Source organism: Nylanderia fulva, unplaced genomic scaffold, assembly GCF_048542155.1.
Source record: "Nylanderia fulva isolate GAGA-0341 unplaced genomic scaffold, ASM4854215v1 Scaffold148, whole genome shotgun sequence".
In the NCBI taxonomy this organism is placed as follows: domain Eukaryota; kingdom Metazoa; phylum Arthropoda; class Insecta; order Hymenoptera; family Formicidae; genus Nylanderia; species Nylanderia fulva.
The window spans coordinates 56,708-80,018 of NW_028189708.1; the positions used below are offsets into that span (position 1 = coordinate 56,708).

General features: G+C 30.1%; 1 protein-coding gene across 1 annotated transcript; it reads right to left on the reverse strand.

Moving 5' to 3' along the window:
* Positions 1-1,168: 1,168 nt before the first annotated feature.
* Positions 1,169-10,091, reverse strand: LOC114942148 (cytochrome P450 4c21-like). Its single transcript, XM_085480412.1, has 12 exons — positions 9,852-10,091; positions 9,362-9,468; positions 8,887-8,980; positions 6,010-6,198; positions 5,510-5,579; positions 3,768-3,894; positions 3,620-3,692; positions 3,179-3,273; positions 3,047-3,115; positions 2,326-2,503; positions 1,609-1,788; positions 1,169-1,531 (listed from the first exon to the last, which is right to left on the reverse strand). The coding sequence occupies exons 1-12, from the start codon at positions 10,009-10,011 to the stop codon at positions 1,359-1,361; spliced, it is 1,515 nt and encodes a 504-aa protein (XP_085336538.1). The 5' UTR covers positions 10,012-10,091; the 3' UTR covers positions 1,169-1,358.
* Between the last annotated feature and the right edge of the window lie 13,220 nt (positions 10,092-23,311).

Sequence of the window (23,311 nt, forward strand, 5' to 3'; positions counted from 1 at the left end):
TAAGTATTATTACGAACTGACACAAAGCAGCCGATAACAAAACTGTAATTTTTGATTTTTATATGATTTATATATGCAAACATAGCTAGCGCGGTCCGTTTTTATAAGTACTTTAATCGTGGAAAAGGATTTATTGATCAGTATAGTCAATAAAAAGTTATATGAAAAAAATAAATATTCTCGCATTCGGTCGGTAAAAACATCATTTAGGATCCCCTTAATATTGTCTGTATTTTTTCTTTTACATTATAAGTTTATTTCTAAAATTATATATTAATTACAGTAATTTAATAATTTTTGTATACTTAAACATACAATCGATATAATCGTTCAGCATTTTGATATAACATATTTAAGTAATATAAAAATACTATATATATATTTTATAAATTAAACTTCGGCTCGTATACAATTAAAATATGTGATATAATAAAAGGCCAACTTAACGAGCTTATATGCTATTAATTGAAAAATTTTTATTTATTAATTTACGTCATACTATACAAAAGTTACGATAAACGTTTCGACTGTACGACAGTCTTTCTCAATATCCTAATAATATGTTAAAAAATTAATTTAGTCATTTCGACATCATAAATAAATACAACAATTATAAGATTATATGACGAACGCAGTACAAAATTCATGATTGTTGGCATGAGTTAGAGCGTCAGATGCTGTTATATTATGTAACGACATTTTTTGTCAACGAACATAACACCTTTGTTAAAAAATTATTTCTTTTTACTTAACATAATTACAATGTGTACTTTTTTAAAAAACAAATTAACAGATATCGATTTGTTTTTTAAAAAAGTACACATTGTAATTATGTTAAGTAAAAAGAAATAATTTTTTAACAAAGGTGTTATGTTCGTTGACAAAAAATGTCGTTACATAATATAACAGCATCTGACGCTCTAACTCATGCCAACAATCATGAATTTTGTACTGCGTTCGTCATATAATCTTATAATTATTGTATTTATTTATGATGTCGAAATGACTAAATTAATTTTTTAACATATTATTAGGATATTGAGAAAGACTGTCGTACAGTCGAAACATTTATCGTAACTTTTGTATAGTATGACGTAAATTAATAAATAAAAATTTTTCAATTAATAGCATATAAGCTCGTTAAGTTGGCCTTTTATTATATCACATATAAAAATACTATACTTATAATATACTTAAAATTTTCAAGCTGTAATTAAAATCACTCTTTTACAAAAGCTTAATAGGCCAAGTGAATTAACTTCTGTTCTTTCCTTGTTCATTCTTCTGCGAACAATTTTGACTTCAATCGTATATTTACAAAAAATACCATTCTCTTTGAATGAATATGTTCTTTCATTTTAATGCATATCTCGTTTTTCAATTTGAATTTTTAAAGGTTCAACAGTAGATAATACTAGGTCTACAGTTAGTTTAATTTTATCTATCTGAATGCTATTTTCTACTTTGAATACAAATGTTCTTATCAAAGTTGCTAGGATAACTTTCATTGACATTATCGCATATTGCATACCTGGAAAAGTTTGTTAGTTATTTATATATGCAAATAAATCTCATTGGGAAACATGTTTGTGATTTGTTTATATCTACCTATACAATTTCTGGGTCCCATACTAAATGGCATGTAATAATGCTGATAAGATGTTCCAATATTTTGAGGAAGAAATCTGTCCGGATCGAATACTAACAGTTTAGACCAAAATTTTTCGTTTCTATGTAACGTAAGTAACTCTATGACAACATTAGCCCCTTTTGGTAAAATAAATTCTTCTAAAACATTAATTTTTGTACTTAAATGTAATTATTGTTAAAACTATAATAGAAGCATAATAATACATAATAAAAACATAATAAATAGATTTTATTAATAAAACAATAAGAATAGGCCAACTCTTATGTTTTAGTTTTTTTTTACAGAGATTTAATAAATATATGCGCAACTCAATCTAATAAGTAAAAAGAGAAAAACATAATTTATTTAAAATTATATAAAAAATAATATATTGTTATCTGTATTTTTTAAATCTCGCAAATTTGCTTATATAAACAAACAAAATAAATTGCATAAAAAGTTGAAGATAATATTGCTTTTATATTAAATTGTACACCTATTAGATCTTGATATGCTTATTTTAATTTAAACAGAAAAAATTATTAAATAATAACGTTATATTTGCAATTGTAATTTATAGTTATTATTTAAGATTTCTTTTTGTGTATAAATTCTAAATAACAATAACATAATAGTTACATATTTATATTTGTAAAAAATATATATTATTATACTTCAATTCATATCGTACATACCCATTTCTAAATCCTCTGTTAGTTGTCGTGAAAATAGCGGAATAGTAGGAAATATTCTCAAAGTTTCCTTAATAACACGGTCCAAGTAATCCATATGTTCTAAATTTTCGTATTTTATTGGAGCAGATTGTGGCGTTTTCGTTCCAAAAATTTCCAATAATTCTGTATATACTTTTATCTTAAACATTATTAAGTGTATAATCAAATATATATATATAATATTTAAAGTATAATTTTTTATTACTTAGCTCGTATTTATCTGATATGAAATTGTTGATAATGACATAGTTCAATATAGTTATTTATGTATAGTCTTATTAAAAAATTCTTATATTATCTTAAAACATTATATATTTTTAATATAAAATTATTATTAAAGTAAATTGTGTGTGTGAATGAAGATTTTTGTATATAAAAAAATGAGATTTCAGTTTTTTATCTGTTATAAGTATACTTAATTTAAAAAGGAAAACTATACAAATTCAAGTTATGATTTTGATGTAATAATAGAATAGTTTATCAAGATTACGTTAAAAATTATTATTGCGTAATTTATATAACAGTATGCCGATGAATGACTTAAATATCGCGAATAAATAGTTCTGATTTTATTGCTTACAACATAATTTTTTAAATTTCTGCATCATAGAACAATGTCATTCGCAACTTCTATTTTAAAAGAACGAATAAATAATTTTGAATGAATTTAATATATACATACTTGAACATCTGGGAAATTTGCTAACATGAAGATAACAAAATTTACCGTAATGGCGGTAGTGTCTGTGCCCTAATAAATAAAAATTTTAATTACTTCTTTATATACAATTAAATGTACAAATACATTACATACCGCTATTAACATAGTAATCATGTTATCGTGTAACATCTCTTGTGACAACTTATTTGTATGGGATGCCTTCATTAAGGTGTGAAGAAGGGACTTATCTATATTATTTAACAAATAATGTAATTTAAAAACTAGAAGCTTGCATAAATACATTCGTCTACATTCGCAAGAGTGTGATAACTATTTTTTCAATTTTATATATTTTTCTAATTTACAGAATGATTAATAAAATTAATTTTTAAAAAGACAGATGCTAAGTTTACATAGCTTAAGTAATACTTTAACATTGCGAACAGAATTGGTTTCTAATAATCGTTTAACGACTTAAACAAAGCACCCTTTAATTATATTTAATTTAAAGATATGAAAAAGCGTATTTAGTTGTTTTTTTATGCACAACATTATAAAAATACAAAGATCAGAACACAAATATGACAAACTTACGTCTTGTTTTACTTTTGGTATTCAATTCATTTGGTTTCAATTCATTTAATGCAGATGTTTGTTGTTGTATTATCTGTGTAATAACAGATTGTGCAATAAATAAAGTACTATGCAAGTTATAATATAGAAATATTCGCATAACAATTACCTTATCTGTAAAAGAATGTAAAAAGTTTACACTCTTTCGTTGTTCTCGTCCCGTAGCAGTGAGATTAAATATGAAATTAGGATATAAAAATATATTTCGTCCTCTTAATTGAAAAGTTTTTCTGAAACTGAAACATCTTTGTGTTAAAATAATATACTATAAGATATAAAAGTATATTTAACTAATCATGATTATTAAATTTTATACGTGTGAAACCAAGAGAAAAGTATCATTTTTTTAGTTATACATTTACAAACTCATATGTGGAGCATTCCACGTGAAAAGGGTCCACTTAAAAACAAACTTTTTAGGATTTTTTAACTAATCGTGGTGACTTGTTAGGGCACATATTGAATGAAGTTAAAGCTAAAAAAAAATTAGGATTATATCCCTCACATCCAAGATATCGAAGATGTAACGTTTTAAGTAATTTTTCTTTTTTTTTGATAATTACAGTTAAAATTACAAAATATATAAAATTTTTATAGACATGATTTTTTAAGATTTTTCCTGTACTTTTAGATAAAAAAGTTATTTTAATGAAAGAAATTTATTCCACTTTTAAAAATCTGAAAAAAATTTCAAAAATACTTTAATATATGTAGCATATGGTACTATAAAGGAAATTTGGAGATCGCAATGGGATCCACTCGTAAACGAGTATTGTTTTTAAACAAAATGAGAATTTCGAACAAATTTTTGCGAAAAACTTCATTATTTCAAATTTTTTATTAACCTAATTATTTCATACTACATAAATAATATATTTTCAATAAACAGCTCTAAAAAAAGTAATTTTGAAGTATTTTTTATATTTTTGTTTTTATTTTTTGTATTTTTTATATTTTAATTTTATATTTTTTCATTCTATTATACTTTCATTCTATTATTCATTTTATTATACTTTTTTATCAAAACTAAATTCTTTTAAAATTAAATGATTGTTTGCAGGAATAATTGTATGAAATTTTAACGTGCCTGGAATTACTTTTGCTAAGGTAAATCTTGGCTTTAAAATCTTATTTAATTTATTATGATTTGTTTTTGAACTGTATAAAATGGTTGTTTCCTTTAGATTATTTTTTGCCCACATGTATAATGCCTCAACATTGAGAATTACACTTCCTTGCAAACTAGCTTTTCTTGCTAGTCGTTTTAAATTTCCACATGTGGACAAAAAATAATCTAAATTTCCTTTATAGTACCATATTATACATACATATGTTGAATTATTTTTGAGAATTTTTTCAAATTTTTAAAAGCGAATATAATTTTCCGTTTATTTACTTTAAATTAAAAAATTTATTTTTTGTTCTAATAAATTTCTTTCATTAAAAATAACTTTTTTATCTGAAAGTACAGGAAGAATTCTAAAAAATCATGTCTATCAAAATTTTATATATTTTGTAATTTTAACTGTAAATATCAAACAAGGAAAAATTACTTAAAACGTTCCATCTTCGATATCTTGGAGGTGAGGCATATAATTCTTATTTTTGTAGTTTTAATCTACAATATGTACCCTAACAAGTCTCCACGATATCGAAAAAATCCTAAAAAGTTTATTTTTAGGTGGACTCTTTTCACGTGAAATGCTCCATATAATAAAATTCTAATTTGCATTATAATTGCTATATTTATCAAAATTCTCTTAAAAAACGTTTTTTTTAATTAAAAATTATTTTCATGTAGACTAATCTTGCGATCTCTGTATATGTTGTAAGAATTAAAAATTAATTTACCTTGTCATTGCTTTGTAATATTGATGGCTTTCATTTGATAGGAATTCCATTTTTATATCCGTCATTATGCCTTTAATAAAAACAAAAATAAATTTAATATTAGAGACATTATTTATAGTAGCTGATTAATTTTTTGAGTAATGGTTTTGAGTAAAGGTGTATTATAAATTCGTTAAATAACATCTAATATAAACACAGAAAATAAAAATTCTTTCATATTATTATAAGTTTGATTGCGAGCTTATAATTACAATTAATGCTAACAAAATGAATCTGAGATATTCTATTGTTAAATTATAATATTATACATACACATTATTTAATACTGAAAATTTTTTATTTGTTAACATTTAATATTATTTAATTTATACAAGGTAATTGCTTTTAATACTTTTTTTCGTCTCTTCCAAATTTTTTTTTTTTTTTGAATTTTTAAAAATGTTTACGATAACAAATATGTGTAAAATGCTTTACAAATAAAAAGAGTTATATGATCTCACCACACGCAATACTGAGAGTACATTTTGTTACATGTTCAACAAAGATTATTTCATTCCCGTTTAGTCCAACATTTTCTAATTCTTTTGTTAATATTAAGGATTGTTCGACAAATATATCAAAAGATCTTCGTAATGTGTTTGTATTAAAGCTCAGCGCTATCATTTTTCGATTTTTAGTCCATATAGATGCTGAAATAAATATTATAAAAAGATAGAAAAATTAAGTATGACACACACACATATATAAATGTCAATAAAAAGGGCGCGCCATTGTCCAATTTTACGTAATGCTTTTATGTTTATATTCTTTAATATATAATCTTGTAGACAGATGTCTGTTGTTATCACACCCACAATTTTTCAATAAAAATTTGGAATTGATCATTAATATACTTTTAAGCAATGGTTACCCTCTTGATCTGATCTTTAACAAAATCAATCGTCGGATAGAACACATCATATCTAAAAAAAGCATTATAGAGAGACAAGCCAACATAGAAAGAACAGAAATTATAGAAAAGGACTCAGTTAACAACAAATTCTTTGTCATTCCGTATATAAATAGGATCTCAGAAATGATTGTTTCCACGGTAAAAAATACAGAATGTATTGTAGGATATAGATGTCTCAACAAACTTGATAATATTATTAAAGTACAGAAAGATAAAACTAAACATCCATGCAATTCGAATGTGATTTATAAGATCAGTTGCAATAATTGTAATGCATCTTATGTGGGCCAAACGAAGAGGCAATTACAGACGAGACTAAAAGAACATAGAAATAATATCAGGTTGGACTCAACGAAATTTTCAGTAATTTCTGAACACATAATAAATAAACATTATACATTTAATTGGGATAATGTAAAGATTCTAGACAACGAAAATAATTATTATAAAAGACTCATTTCTGAGATGCTATATATTAAAGAACAAAAAAATGGGCTAAATTTAAACAAGGATACTGAGTTACTCAGCGAGTCATATTTTGATATTTTGGATAAATTGGCGAACAATAAATAATAATAAGACAAATAGGACATTACGGTTTAAACATAGATATTAGAGTATATATAAACACTCACACTCTCCGATCAAGCAGAGTTTAAAATGAGCTGTCTTTTTATATTGTTGGTTTTGTCGTGTGTCATCTTCAATAACTTTTTTAAGACGTGGTGAAAATTGTCAAGAAGGACGATGTTAGGTAAGCACATTGCTAATTGTTGGGGATATATATTGTAATTTCGACATACGTTAATTGTTAATTTTTATTAATCGCAGCGCCTACGGAACGTTCTAATTTCTCTCTTATTAACGACGAAACTTTTCGAGATCTGAATAAAACCAAAGATCATATCGAGTCGAACATTATTCGACATTTTTCCTACACACGATGGAGTAAAACACGCGTTAACTGCTCATAAACTCTCGACTCTGAAGAACTAGAATTAATTTTTGACATTATATGAATTTTTTTATGATTTTATATTTTAACAATGTACTGAAGAAGACCGCGTGCAGTTGAAACGTTGATTGTAAAATGACTGTATTCTTGCGTTAATTTTAATATTCAATGATTGTAACTTTATAATTTATATATGAAATAAATGTCATATGATTGAACAACTCGAATATTCAGCTCAATAAGTTGGCCTTGCATTTAGCACTTTTTGTTTTTCAATATACGAGCGAAACTTTGTATCAATTTATTTTTAATATTATATAAAATTACATAAAATCATTATTAAAACCACAATCTCCACTTGATTCCTCTCGATAGAGCCAATAGAGCCAAACGCGATGTTATTGCGACAATTATGAAAGAAAGAAAATTTGGAAAACTAAGGAATTTGAATCCTATGGTTGGGATCTCAAAAATTCCCCTTGTTCCTTCTCTTAACATCCCCTATAAAGAAAATAGGCGAGAAAAATATTGGTCCGAAAGTCGGCTGAATCGGGAATCAAACCCGAGACCTTCCGCTTGCCGGGCGACTGCTCTTCTAGCTGAGCTATTCAGACACTTACGAAGAAATATTTTTCTCAATGTTTATTTTTCCAAATTTTCTTTCTTCCATAATTGTCGCAATAACATCGCGTTTGGCTCTATTGGTCGAGAGGAATCAAGTGGAGATTGTGTTTTTAAAAATTAAAAGAGCTGACTTAATAAGTACTCTCATTATTGTTCGTCGCGTCTGGATCTAATTACGACGCTTTGGGTGGGTGGGGGGTATAAACATTGAGAAAAATATTTATTCGTGTCTGAATAGCTCAGCTGGAAGAGCAGTCGTCCGGCAAGCGGAAGGTCTCGGGTTCGATTCCTGATTCAGCCGACTTTCGGACCAATATTTTTCTCGCCTATTTTCTTTACAGGGGATGTTAAGAGAAGGAACGAGGGGAATTTTTGAGATCCCAACCATAAGATTCAAATTCCTTAGTTTTCCAAATTTTCTTTCTTTCATAATTGTCGCAATAACATCGCGTTTGGCTCTATTGGTCGAGAGGAATCAAGTGGAGATTGTGGTTTTAAAAATTAAAAGAGCTGACTTAATAAGTACTCTCATTATAAAATCATTATGTAAAATCGGACAATGGCGCGCCCGAAGCGCACGGTTGTGCTATCTAGTATATGTCAATAATTTATTTTTTAGGGTCGTTTTATTCTTTTAGCGTAAAATGATAAGATATTTCCTTATTTTCTGATATTTTCTTATTTTGATTTAGATCATAACATATCCAAAGCTCAACAAAATCAGAAAGGGATCTTTTTCTTCCTTGTAAAAGTGAATAATTAATCTTTTAATAATCTTTTAATAATCTTTTATAGTAATTAAGTTATATAAAGAATAATTGTTTTACTCTTTTAAAAAGGTCTTACCAGAAGCTGTGACTAATCCTTTGCCAAATAATGGTTTAAGAAGGTCTTCATATGCTATACTTTTATCTAAGCAATGCTTATTTTGTAAAATTTTCTACAACATTATATACAATTTTTGAAAATATTTTCAATGTAGAATTGCTTCTGTTATTTACACAATTATAGATATTTAGACATATATTTCAAAAAATTATTTTAATTAAATCAATTATAGTTACAAGTATTGCATTCATTATAAAGATCCCTTATAGAAATTTATCACTAATAACGCCAATTTATCACTTATTACTTAAATTACTATATATCAGTATTTTAAGTACTCAAAATAAGTGATTAATTGGTTACTAGTGATAAATTTCTACAAGGGATAAATAAAAAATTAATATTTTTATATATTTTATATAAATATTTATTTTATGTAAATATATATATATATTTGTTTATTCTTAGTGAAATATAACTTTTATTTCTTTACCTTTATTTGATCTGGCTTATTTATTCCAATGAATAACTTGTTGCCCATCCAAAATTGTAAAGGGGATGAATATTCTTCTATCAGCATAATTAAAGTATCCAATAATTCTATAAAATGTTTTTTGACTTATTATTTATTTTATTATATATTATACAGGGTGTTTTAGGAGGTCAGCATTTTAGGATATGATTATTGTACACATTTTTTTAAGCAAAAAAGTTTAGATTACGTTGTGTTTTATTCTGGACAGTTAGAAAGATACATTTTTAGATTTAAGAATAAAAATATATTCATTAATTTATTAAAATCAAATTCTATGAAATATTTAAGAACGAATACAACAATCAACTTATTAGAACTAATTTATAAGGATAATGAATGTATATAGAATAAGGTTATACATTTTTATTCTTAAACACTAAACTTTTAAAAGAATATCATTAATTTTTTTTTGTAAGTTAAGCATATTATTTTTTTTGTTATTAATTACCGTCAGAATTTCGCTGGAGAAGACAATAGGCTGTCCCAATAAATGGCAATGTTTTCGGACCAGGCAGAACACTTTTTATTTTATTAGAAGATTGTTGATAATTCAAAACGTAATAATATGCAACGACACATATACTAATTAATATAATAGTTACAATCATTGTATTGAGCAATGATAACAATGGAATTGTAGTTTAATTTGACACATTTACTATTGTACTGACAATGAGAATGTTAGTTACTCGGGTGCTTTTTATATATTCTCCACTCGCAGAGAATCAATTTATTTTTCTGGCATTGGAAGAAGATAAAATAATATCGATAAAATAATATCGAATAAAAAAAAATTGCGCCAAGTGAAAGTAGAAACTTGTACCAGTAACCACTGGTACAAGTTTCTACTTTCACTTGGCGCAATTTTTTTTATTTCATTACTTTTGTTACGATTGTACATGGGTTTATAATCGATAATTTTTCATACAATTCTATTGTACATGGGTTTGTAATGAATAATTTTTGTTAATGGTGTGCCCTTAACTGGTCGCCTTTTTTTACCTTTTTTTAAAGGTGAGTTTTTAGAGATATTATATACACAAACAGTAAAAATTTTTAAAATTGATTATATCATTGTTTACATACTTAACGATACACAAAGCGAAACATTTCTCATCAACATTATGTATTACGAATTAGTCTAATTCAATATCTCAGAACCTCTGGAATTTTATCTAATAAGAAGTGCAGAACCACATTGCCATACTCGGTGGCGCATAATAACAACACACCTTTTTGGTGTTAACCGCATAAGGATAACTAGTATCGAAGGTGATGCAGAAGCTATTGCCGAATTTGTAAGAAAAAAATATATGCACATTAATACTACACGATAATTTTTCATGCGAATAGTTCTTTGCATGTCAAATCAAATTGTAATTTTATAATATTTATGTATTCAAATAGTTGCTGAAGATGATCCAAATAAGAGTTGAAACGTTCACTAATAACGGAAACTAACAACAAGAGTTTCTAGCAAAGAATAAATTTACCTGCGTATCATCTTCCGCGCCAGACTCTTATTCAGTCACATTAATTTTTAATTAAATGATCTACTTTTTGATAGAAAGATCCACTTTTATAACGCGTTTACTTTATTCATAACTGCAACGATGTACCTAAAAAATGGAAATACATTTTTTAAAATAAAATTATATATTTTTTTAATTGTAAATCGGTTTCTTGAAACTTTCCTAATCAAGAATTAGGATACAATGTAAAAAAATCAACAACTCGTGATATATTTCATATTTTTAATTGTATATGTGTATACACACACACATATAGGATGCGCGAAAAGTTTCGGAATGGTTTAATATTTTGGAAAAATTCTCATTATTTTTATGCATAAAAGTAATGAAATAAAATTATCGGAAAATAAATATTTTACAAAATATTTAATAGTTTATGTAAGATTATTGCCAAATTAAAATATAAAATATCTTGCAAATTTTTCAACTAAATTATTATTTTATTAATTGAACATATATTAATATTTAAGATAAATATAACGTTTTTTTAAATTTAATATATTATATTTAATTTGAATATTTTTATATATTCAATTAACAAAATAATATTTAGTTAAAAAGTTCAATCAAATTAATAAATTTTTTTTCAGTAATATTGACGATTTTACGTTATAATATTACACAACCATATGTAAATGTTATTTGCTTTACACAAATAATTAGAATTCAAATTACTTACGTAAACGTGGGCGCGTCCTTTAAACTTCTTTAAAAAAGTTAATATGATATTCTTGATTCTTACTTATGTTAATTGGCTCGATAATTAAAAATATGAAAATACTAATTTATGTATCAATATTTATATATATTATTGTTGTAAATATATTATTTTCAACTAAATTATCGCAGAGTGTGTGATATCTCACTCTCGTAGATCGCGGTACTGCGCAACCGCGATGGAGTTTTAGTGACACACCCAGAGGCGATGCAACGACATAAAAAAAAGAGACTAACACAAAAATAATTGCATATATTAATATTTAAGAATATAAATATGATGTTTTTTAAATCGGCCAACAGAGCCAAAGCACGAAAAATTAATTATTCGGAACTGTATCTCTTGGTTTGAGATCACTAAGTTCCATATATAAATTAATCTCGAAACTTATTGTACATATGGAGAAATAAGCGCGAAAAATATAGGTCCGAAAAGTCGCTGAAGAGGGAATCGAACCCGCGTCTTTCACTTTCCGGGCGACTGCTCTTACTGAAGCAGTGGATAAAGCAATTAACTGCATAATTCAAACTTTTACCCAACATGTCTTGAAGATAAAGAGTGGGCTCAATCTGACTTTCGAGAATTAATGACTTATATATAATATAAATAGATTTCGTTATATATGTTCTTATCCACGACATACACAATGGCAATACACTTTAGACGATATAATGACAGCTTAACAAGTGATAGACACAACCTATTGATGATTTTGACAGTATTTATTAGAACATCATTTTAGATAAGTTTGAAGAATGTATTAATATTTTAATAAAAAATCAGCCATACATGAGTTCATCAAAGACATAGAATGTAATGCAAGACGTAACAATATTAATAATTTGATAACTACACGAAATATCGCGATCACTAAATTTACACAACTTCTTAACTCGAATGAGAAAATGGGCTTAACACAACGGAAATTAATCTAGATGTATAAGGAAACTATGAAATTTAATAAAGATAACCCGCATATTATATACACACGCGTGGACAAAGGGAATATTACGGTGGCAATAAATAGATCGTATTATAATAGCAAAATGCGTAATTTATTAAAAGATGTTAATACATACTCGACTTTGGATAAAAATCCATGTAAAAAAATTGAGAAAGAACTTAACAACTTGATTAAGAATTGGCTTAAGAATGATTATATTTCGAAAAATGACTATTATTGACTTTATTCGAGCGATTTTGTCCTACCTAAGGCTTACGGATTACTCAAAATTCATAAAGAAGATATCCCATTTAGAATTTTAATTTCATCCATAAATACGTAACATTAATTAATTTAAACACAAAACATATTTTAACTGCAATGAGTTTAAAAATAACAATTTAATTTTAATATCATTAGAATATTATTTAGCAGCGCGCCCAGTTTTTTTAACTACAATTTTTTTATTTCTTTTTATTTTATATTAATAGACTTGGCATCTTGTTTATCTTTTTTTTTTAAAAGATAAGTTTTTTTATGGTACGATTCTACATCTGCAAATTTAAATTTTTACTGATTCATTATACGACTATATATATGTCTGCAATTTTAATTTTCCACTGGTACAAGTTTCTACTTTCACTTGTCGCAATTTTTTTTTTATTTCATTACTTTTGTTACGATTGTACATGGGTTTATAATCGATAATTTTTCATACAATTCTATTGTACATGGGTTTGCAATGTAGGATTCTACATAAGTTTGCAATGGATAATTTTTAATACAATTCTACATGGGTTTGCAATGGTTAATTTTTCATAGGATTCTACATGGGTTTGCAATGGTTAATTTTTCATAGGATTCCACATAGGTTTGCAATGGGTACGATTCTACATGGGTTTGCAATGGTTAATTTTGCCTAGGATTCTACATGGGTTTGCAATGATTAATTTTTCATAGGATTCTACATGGGTTTGCAATAGGATAGGATTCTACATGGGTTTGCAATAAATAATTTTTGTTAATGGCGTGCCCTTAACTGGTCGCCTTTTTTTACCTTTTTTTAAAGGTGAGTTTTTATTAAATTATACTCGACAAAGCACTTGGTAATTTCGAAACACATAGTAAAAGAATACCATAATATTGATTGGAATAATGTAAAGATTTTAGACAGGGAAAGTAATTATCATAAGAGACTTGTCTCTGAGATGTTACATATCAAAAAGCAAAAAATGGCCTTAATTCCAATAATGATACCGAACTGCTCAGTGAGGCTTATTTTGATGTTTTAAACATGTTAACAAACAGACGATAGATTACTAAAAAGACAAACAAGACATCAACATTTTTTACATAATAACTTAATATATATAAACACTCTTAGCTTGTTGACTTGATACAGTTGGAAGTGAGATATCTTAACGAACTAATAGTTATAAAGTTTTTTTAAAAAAAAATGTGAAATTAGCACAAAGAAATTTAAAAGTAAGGAAGCCGAACAATTACGTAAGATTTTATAAATTGTGACCGATTATTAATTGACTTGATTGTACGCAGTGCATACCCCCAGCAAACACCAATATATAATTGTTACATTGCTATAATAAAACGGAATATAACAGGTAATATAACGTGTACGTTACATGTAACATCCATGTTAGTTGTAATTTCCCACTCATAGATGTAACATTTTAATATAACATATATTACATTGTAGTTATATTGTATATGTAGTTATATATGTAGTTATATATATATATATATATATATATATATATATCATCGAGGATTACATTTTTCATGTGTCAATCTGTCTCACGCAGACTCTCAATTAAAATATAAACAAGATAATTTCTTATTTTAGAATACACCATATATATGTCTTATATAGACAAATATTTATTTTATACATAATAATTACATCAAAAACTTTGTCTTATTTATATCATCGAGGATTGCATTTTTTATGTGTCAATCTGTCTCACGCAGACTCTCAATTAAAATATAAACAAGATAATTTCTTATTTTAGAACATCCGATATAGGTACAACATAAACTTATATATATGGTACCTTTCACTCTTCGAGTCAGATCTCATAGTCGCACCAATTGAAACTGCTGTTGAGAAAATCGGAAACTCTACAAGTGTTACTTGATTGTTAACTTTCGTGTTAATTTCTAAAAAACCATGAATTACATTCGAAATAATAAAACTAAAATATATAAAACACCAATACAAAAATTTTACGCCGGAGAGACAATTCTCATTACAGGTATTTATCATTATAAAATAATTAAATAAAGTGTAAATATATATTTAACTTTTTAAATATATTTAATATATATAAGATTGTAGAAAATTAATAAAAATATAATCATAAGAAGTATGTGTAAAATCTTAATTATAACACACAAATTAATGTCTCAGTATGTGACTTTAATAAGTTTTCTTTTAAATGGTGGTCCTGAATTATTTTTATACTCTTTTCAATTATTATAATTTAATTATTAAGCATTGCAAGTTGTTCTATGTATATTGTATATGCTGATAGTTTGCAAATTTATTTATATTCGCAAATTTTTTCTTTATTCCGAAGTTAAGAATATAACTATATATGGCATTGATCAATAAAAACAACTATTGTTAAGCCGTCTAGGTTTCTAGTAATATTATAGGGGCATTATTTATGAAGTGATCCATCCAAATTTTCAAAGTTTTCCAATCACGCTGAAATTTGCAGAAAGTATAGTCCTATCAAAAGTAAAATTATTCCTCAAGTCGTTTGGCTCACACCATACGACTAGGCATCGTCCGATAAAAAATTCCTGGCGCGGTTTGTTCGGCTTTTACGATTCCTGCGCTATTTTTATTTGTGGCGGCTCGGAGAATCGTTTCGCTGCGCAGCTGTAATCGGACCTTCTCATACGGGCGCAATTTTATTACAGCGTTTCCTATTTACAGCTCCTGTTTCCTATAATCGCAAGAAACTTTTTGTTTCTGCAAGAAATCTATTCCTATAATCCCGTCATACTCCATCGGGAAATCGTCTTTCACGACGTAGATCGCGTGTTTGATTTTTCGGTCGTCCAGATCGATGGTCGCGAAAAATTTTCCTATTGTTCGCGCCTTGTGCCCGGTTATGCTGATCAAAGTGATTTTGTCTTTATGGATTTCGGTTTTGCTTTTTAAATGTTTGGCCTTTATTAAAGAAACAGTAGCACCGGTATCGTAAAGCATATTAATCTTGCCGGTTTTTACTTCTCGTATCGGTAGGGTTATCAAATTTAAGCGTGCCTTCTCGCAAAACGTCGAGCGCACATGCGTCACCTGATAATCCAGCGCGCGTGTCGTCTTATTCTTTTCCCCGTGTCGCTCGTCCTCGTCGCTGTTTTGCTCGTCCTCGTCGCTGCTTCGCTCGAAATCCGTATCACTGTTTCTCGTTTTCGGCTTCTTACGACTTTCGGTTTCATTAACGTTACGCGATTTTTTATCACCGTTTGTTTTATCGTGACTTGATGTCGTTTTTGTCCGTCTATTTAAAGTCCAGCACTCGTCGCGATTATGCCCACGCTTTTTGCAATAGTTGCAAAATTTTTCTACTGTAGTTACGCGATCTGACTTCTCCGGTTTCGGAAGCACGTATTTACTACTACGGCATTCTCGCCCGATGTAGTTTGGTTTTCCACATTTGTAACAAGTAATTTTTTCGATATCTCGCGATGACAACTTTATATCCCGGCGGTTATTTTTAGTCGATCGGGTCGCATTGGCGTTCCTGACCTTTTCTTCCGTTATTGCTGCGTTAATAGCTTCCTTCAATGTACGATAATCCCGTGACCTAACGATGGTTTGTATTTCCTCGCGTAGTCCTGTCTGGAAGTTATGCAACGCCTGACCTTGTATCGTCTCAAGAATAACGCGTTTTTCCGTCGTGGAGCGCGCTCGTCCCTCGATCATTGACTCATAGAGCTCCATCGCAATAGTCTCGACGCGAATTCCGAAGGCTTGTGAGTCTTCGTTTGTTTTTTGTTTAAGGGAATTAAACTCAATTTGTAAATGAGTAGTCATGTGCTTGCTTTGATATGTTGATTCTAATTGTCTTTTTAACTCCTCGTAAGTACGTATATCTCGCGTTTTGCAATCAAGCCAAGCCTTTCCCTTGACTTTTGTGCTAAGGATGCTCCAAACTAGACTGTCTTCGTCGCGTCTGTCTATATGACTGATAACGTACGTGCATGCATCTAGGAATTCATTGAGTTCGCGCTGTGACTTGCCGTGGAAAGTGGGTATAAGTTTCCTTGCTTCCTTTAGTGTCATGTGTCTTCCGCGTATATTTCTACGGTTTCTTACGTCGTACTCGCTGCGTCCGTATGCAATGTCGTATCTCTTCCTCACGTCTGTCCAGGTCTCGGTCGCGTGAGCAGTCTCGCGAGCCGCGTCGATTGTCGTACCTATCGTTCGCGTCTCTACCATATCGATTTTTGTCCGCCTCTTGATAGCGTACATTGTCGCGTATGTTCTGCCGATTGTCGTACCTTACGATATCGTCCCGGTCGTTAATGTATTTGTGGGAATTTCTTGGGTTATCGCGATCCGGTATCATGTTTCGGTCGTGCGTACGCCTGTGGAATTCTCGACGGCTGTCGTCCGATTCCTCTCCGCGAGACAATGACGCACGTATTTTTCTACGCATTTCCTCTCGCATTGCATCTATTTTCGCACGCACATCTGTTTGTATTTCGCGCATACCCTGTATTAATTTGCGCAATAAAAGACTATCGGCGTCTACCTTGCGATTATCAGGTGATCTATACGTGTCCACCTCCACGAATTGTTCATGGTCGCGTGCTACAGCATCACGTAGGCGGTTGATTTCACGGTCAACAGCACCCTCGTATACGTTCATGGCACCGTTTGGCGGTGTTTGCGACATGTCGTCCTGATATTCGTTAGGATCAAAAATGCTGCTGTCGTAGGACGTAAGCGAGAATTCTCCGCGTTGCGACACATTACTAGAAGTTCGACTTACGCGTACTTTAATTTCTTTTCTTACTTTTATATCGGCGTCGATTTCTCTTTTTGCAAATAGGCTTTCGTCAAAAGTATCAAACAGAAATTCGAGTTTGGTTATCGCGTGAGTAGGTAATTCTGAGTCGCTTTCGCTCGAGTAACGCGCTTCTAATTTTATTCGCACCGTTTCGAGATTTTCTAAAGTTAGTGGCAATGCCTTTATTACCTGCTTGGCTGAGTCGCTAAACAGTCACGATTTATTCGCTATTGGTTGCTGAGGAGTTTCGAGTCCCTCTGACATCCACGCAATTAATAAAATTCGGACTTACAGTATTACGGCTCGCATTGTTACGCTCTATACGGGTCAGCTGCTGCTGCTGCAACTCGATCTCTCGTGGGCTGATAACGGCTGCTCCGTGTTGATGATAGATCCAGCGGGTCGTCGCTCGTGATGATGCACTGCCCTTGAGGTAGTCGTAGATCGGCGTTGTCCTTGGACGTCGGCGATCCCTTTCGATTCTCTACTGCTTATCACTCGTTGCATTGCTTATGTTGTCCGCTCTCTCTTTCTCTCGTTCTTATCGTGATTTGTATTTTTATATATATATATATATATACATATATATATATTGAATAAAAAAAGAGAATTCTACATTTAACAAGACTAAAATCTACGGAGAAACCCCGACGATTCAGAAGTCCACTTCCCAATCCGGCAACATCCCTTCTGTGTCTCACCCGAGGCACAACATTTTGGTGGCAGCGGTGGGATAGCCGAAGATCGCCGAGATTCCCTCACAAGGCAAAGACCTGTAAAAACACAAAATTTAATAAATGTGTTAGACAGGCACGTCAGTAACACTGACGGGAACAAACAAATCACGATAAGAACGAGAGAAAGAGAGAGCGGACAACATAAGCAATGCAACGAGTGATAAGCAGTAGAGAATCGAAAGGGATATATATATATATTGGTATACAATCTTAACAAGACTCGGCGTATGGTTATTTATAAACCTCTGGTAACTTCGTTTCTCTTTTTCGCTCGTTTGACGCGACTCTAGATTTATCCTGACTTTAGCTAACAACTCGTCTGGTTGCGAGTCGGGAGTTATCCTCGATGTGACTCGGGTGATTGGTCTAATTGAACTCGCTCTCTGTTCACTCCCGAGTTCTTACGTGAACTCGGTTTTTCGTTATTTCGTTTGGAAGGGGTGCCTGGCGACAGGCACCCGATTGGTGCATAGCTTTTGCTTACGCGGCTAGATTTTGAGCTAAGAGCTGTTCGAAAGATGAAGCTCTTAGCTTGCGTCTTCGCGGTTTCCGGCCCGCTGCTGTATCAGCGGTCTCCACGCGGATTTTATATCCGTTAAACTTATAATTTATAGCCTTTCTGGCTATAACACTATAAATCAGGTTGCAGAATAAATAAAGCTTTAATAAAATCCGAAATACTAGCTGAAAAGAAGTGAGAACTGTATGCAGTAAAACGAATACTTTTTAAATATGGTTTATTATTAAATTTTTTGCTAGTTTATTTTTAATATTTGCATATATGCTTTGTAAAATTAATTTTTAATTACTTATACGTTTTGTTTTTATTTTATTATTATGAAATTAATATTTATTATATTTTTTAGATAATTTAGATAGAGCAAATAAAAGACTGCAGAAAATAGAAAATAATAATAATACTGAAGCACCATCTTCATCGGAAATAGAAAGCAAACGAAAAAGAAAGCCTAATAAACGATATCAAATTACATCAAATGAAGATGAAGAAGTTGCATCAAATTTATTTTTTTTTTTTGGACAAAATTTGTCGACTTGAAAAAAAAACGAACGATATAACTATCAAACGATATAGTTTATTCTGCATCATTTTCAAATTCATTCGAAAATATCAATGACACTCTTTCTCATTCAACTTCTAATCTTGAAACAGGTTGCATACGTACACGCTGTACATTCTATATAATCCCAAAAATCAAACATATATAATCATCAATCAATTTCAATAAATATTTACAATATTTTTATTGCATTGGAGCACACTTTTGAGATTTAACGATTGTTTTTTTAGATTCTAATACAAATGGAAAGGCAAACCATGCTAACTTAGGTTTGTATTAATAATTTTATTAATAATTTTATAAGAGATGTCATATAAATATGTATATATAATATAAGAATATAACATTTTATGATGTTTTGTAGATCAAATTCACTACCACATTTTTAAACTCCACAAGCAAGTTGTTGTGTGCCTCGGGTCGGGCACAAGGGGTCGCGCCAAATTAGGATGAGGATCCGGGGCGTCAGGGCTTGGATCGAGGTTATTGTATTAATTCACTTCACGTTCTCACTATTAAAGAGCTTTTATTTGAACTAAACACTTGACGTTATCTTTATTTTCACAATATTACACTTTGTAGTTACTTAACTAATTGAACGGAATGATTACGTATGACTTCGTGAATTGCGCGCGCGACTGCGATAAAATGTTATAGATCGCACGCGGTTAGCGAGGTTACTTTTAATTAACGACTCGAGAGCGACTCTGGATTTATTCGAACGCTAGTTAACGACTCGTCTGATTGCGAGTCGGGAGTTATCCTTGATGTGACTCGGGTGGTTGGTCTAGTTGAACTCGCTCTCTGTTCACTCCCGAGTTCTTACGTGAACTCGATTTTTCGTTATTTCGTTTGGAAAAGGTGCCTGGCGACAGGCACCCGATTGATGAATAGTTTTTGCTTACGCGGCTAGATTTCGAGCGCAAAGCTGCTCGAAAGATGAAGCTCTTAGCTTGCGTCTTTGCGGTTACCGGCTGTATCAGCGGTCTCCTCGCGGAAAATATAGTAATTCTATATTTTATATCCGCTATATTTATAATTATAGCCTTTCGGGCTATAACAAAGTAAAAGAAGTTGTTGGGCTATTAAAACAATCAAGAACTTTGGACATAATATGTACTTTTCCCGATGATATTCCTGTACAATTTCCATTAAAAACCATCAACGAACTTCAAACATTAGAAAATTATTTGAATATTCGCAGCAATCAAAACACTTTCGTACGATTTTTTCTTAATTTTGATATACAAAATTTTAAAAATACTGTATATTGTTATATTCTATATATATTATTAATATGCTATATACTTTATTGTTAGGCCTCTTTTTTATCTACTTTGGGTGGAAATAATATCACAGCACAAACCAACAACCAAAATTTTACGTTACATTTTAACGAATGAATTGGCATGCAAATACAACTTTGCCGGACAGAGGCAAAATAATAAAATTGCTTTCTCTAGTCTTATGCTAAAGTCTGTGATAATTAGTAAGTAATCTTTTTAAAGTGGTAATTATAATTGCATATATATTTAATGTTTAATATATATTTCATAGATGCAGTACAAGTAAGGTCAACATTCACTACAACAAATGATATAGAGAATGCATAAAAGTATGGCTTAAACATGCAAAACAGCGCTTGAAAGATGAAAGGAAAAAACAGATTCGCTAAGCAAGTTAAAGTTTTTTTTAATATACTATATATTTCTAATTTCTAATATTTTTTTATTTTTATAATTTTATAATTTTTATAATTTTAATAATATGTCAAAGTTTCGTAAACAAAAAGAATTTGGTCGTCTACAACAATATAGAAGAGCTAAAAATGCATTTATTAAAGAAATAAATCAACATAATGATTTAAATGTTTCTGATAATAATAATACAGATAACAATGTTTCTGTTGTGGAAAATGTTAATTTTTAATCACTTCTGTCTGAAAAAAGTTTAATTTGTAATAAAAATATAAATAAACCGTTCAGAAACGATTTATCAAATAATAATGATAATCAAATAATAATCCTTAAGGTTCGTCAGTAATAATTAATATAAATCTTTCCTCAATGGTAAAAGTCGACCAAACTGGCAATCATTTATTATAAATAATTAGTTAAACTACAACGTTTCGGCTGTCATTGCAGCCCTTTTCAAGTAGATCAAACGTAAATGGATAATAAATTAGTACAGTAAATCAAGTTCACTGCATACCACCCACAATATTCAAAATTATTTTAATGAGCAATGTAGAATTAACGGTAGTAAGCATGGAATAAATAGATGTTAATAGCTAGCAAGAATCTTAGTCACTGAATCTTAGTCACTTAGTCATTAAAACAATTTGAGGGAGAGAGAGAGAGGGAGAGGGAGGGAGGGAGGGAGAGAGAAGAGAGAGAGGAGGAAGCGCTAGGTAAGAGAGAAGGAGAGTTGGTGGCGCCTCGAGCGCTGTAGCCAGGTGGCGAGGCGTCTGAAACGGAGAACCCGCTTCCGGTTCCTTTCCTTCTAGAAGTTTCCTTTTTCCGTTTTTCTTCTTGAAGCGAGTATCTGAGCTCTATCTGTCAGCATTTCTGTTCGAGTCCAACTGGAGACAAAGAACTTTTCCTAGCACATAGACTTAGGTAGCACAAATTCCTAGTCAGCCGCAAGGTGTGATACATGGCAGGACTCGTCAAAGCACGAGCCTTTTTGCCTCTGGCCGTAAGGTGTTAGTCCCAGTTCGACTTGCAAAACAACCGTCGCCATTACGGCTAGGACACAGGCGTCATGCCTGCTACGCTCTAGTCTAACCGTAACAGGAACGGTCACGAGAACAAAACCCAGGTGAATCCTTTCTCTATATACATGGATATATACGGCAAATTGGATGCCAAAGAATGAAAGACGTCCTTTGGATACTAAGACAACATCTCTCTGTATAGGTATTATAGAAATACCCTCAAGGTAACAGATTAGTTTTATTCATATTATGTGAGTCTTTATCTCGAATTGCTTGGTAAGAATTGCTTCAAATCTCCTTTTACTTTGCATAATATTTAGTTTGGCTGTCTTGTTTATGTGCATAATTGCAATATTATTTCTAAAAGAGATTATAAAAGATATCCTCTTCTGTAAATACGATATCCTTTTGATTATTTGAATGATATTTGACATGATATTCATTTCTAAATTATAAAATAATAGTTTTTAGTGTATATGAGATATAATTTATGTAATATTCATTCAACGATAATGAGAATATCTTCCTCTGATACATGTGATAACTTAAAGTAACTTTTATCTTACGATTATAAGAATATCCTTATCTAAATAATAGATTTGTATTCTTTGCCAGAGAGAATTTAAAAAATAATATTGTGGGGAATTTAATAGATCAATAAAAATAGGAGCAACGTGTCAGGAAATATATAAAATAAGCGGAGCCAATTTAATTATTTTTAAAAAGTCTTTAATTCTCGATAGCACGAAATAAGAACATATAGTACATATATAGGTCAAAAAGAGACTCGCAAAATAAAAACACGCTCTTATGTCAGCTGATTCGGCACGACTGTGTGTTCGTCTCGAACTGTCGCGCAAGGAGATCATTCTTCGCGCAATCGATCCGCGCATCGCCAAATCACACACGTCTTATAATATCTTAATATCCTTATTGTCTACAGTTTAGCCAGCCTGACAATATGGCCGTCTCGGCCATGGGCATAATAACTGCGTAAAAAAATATAAAAATATACAATAGAGTCCATATACAATATTCGTCAAAATTTAAGTGTACATATATATTCTAATTAAATACGAAATATAATATTTCGAGGTCTAATTTTTACTATACATTTTCATATGATCCGCGCTTA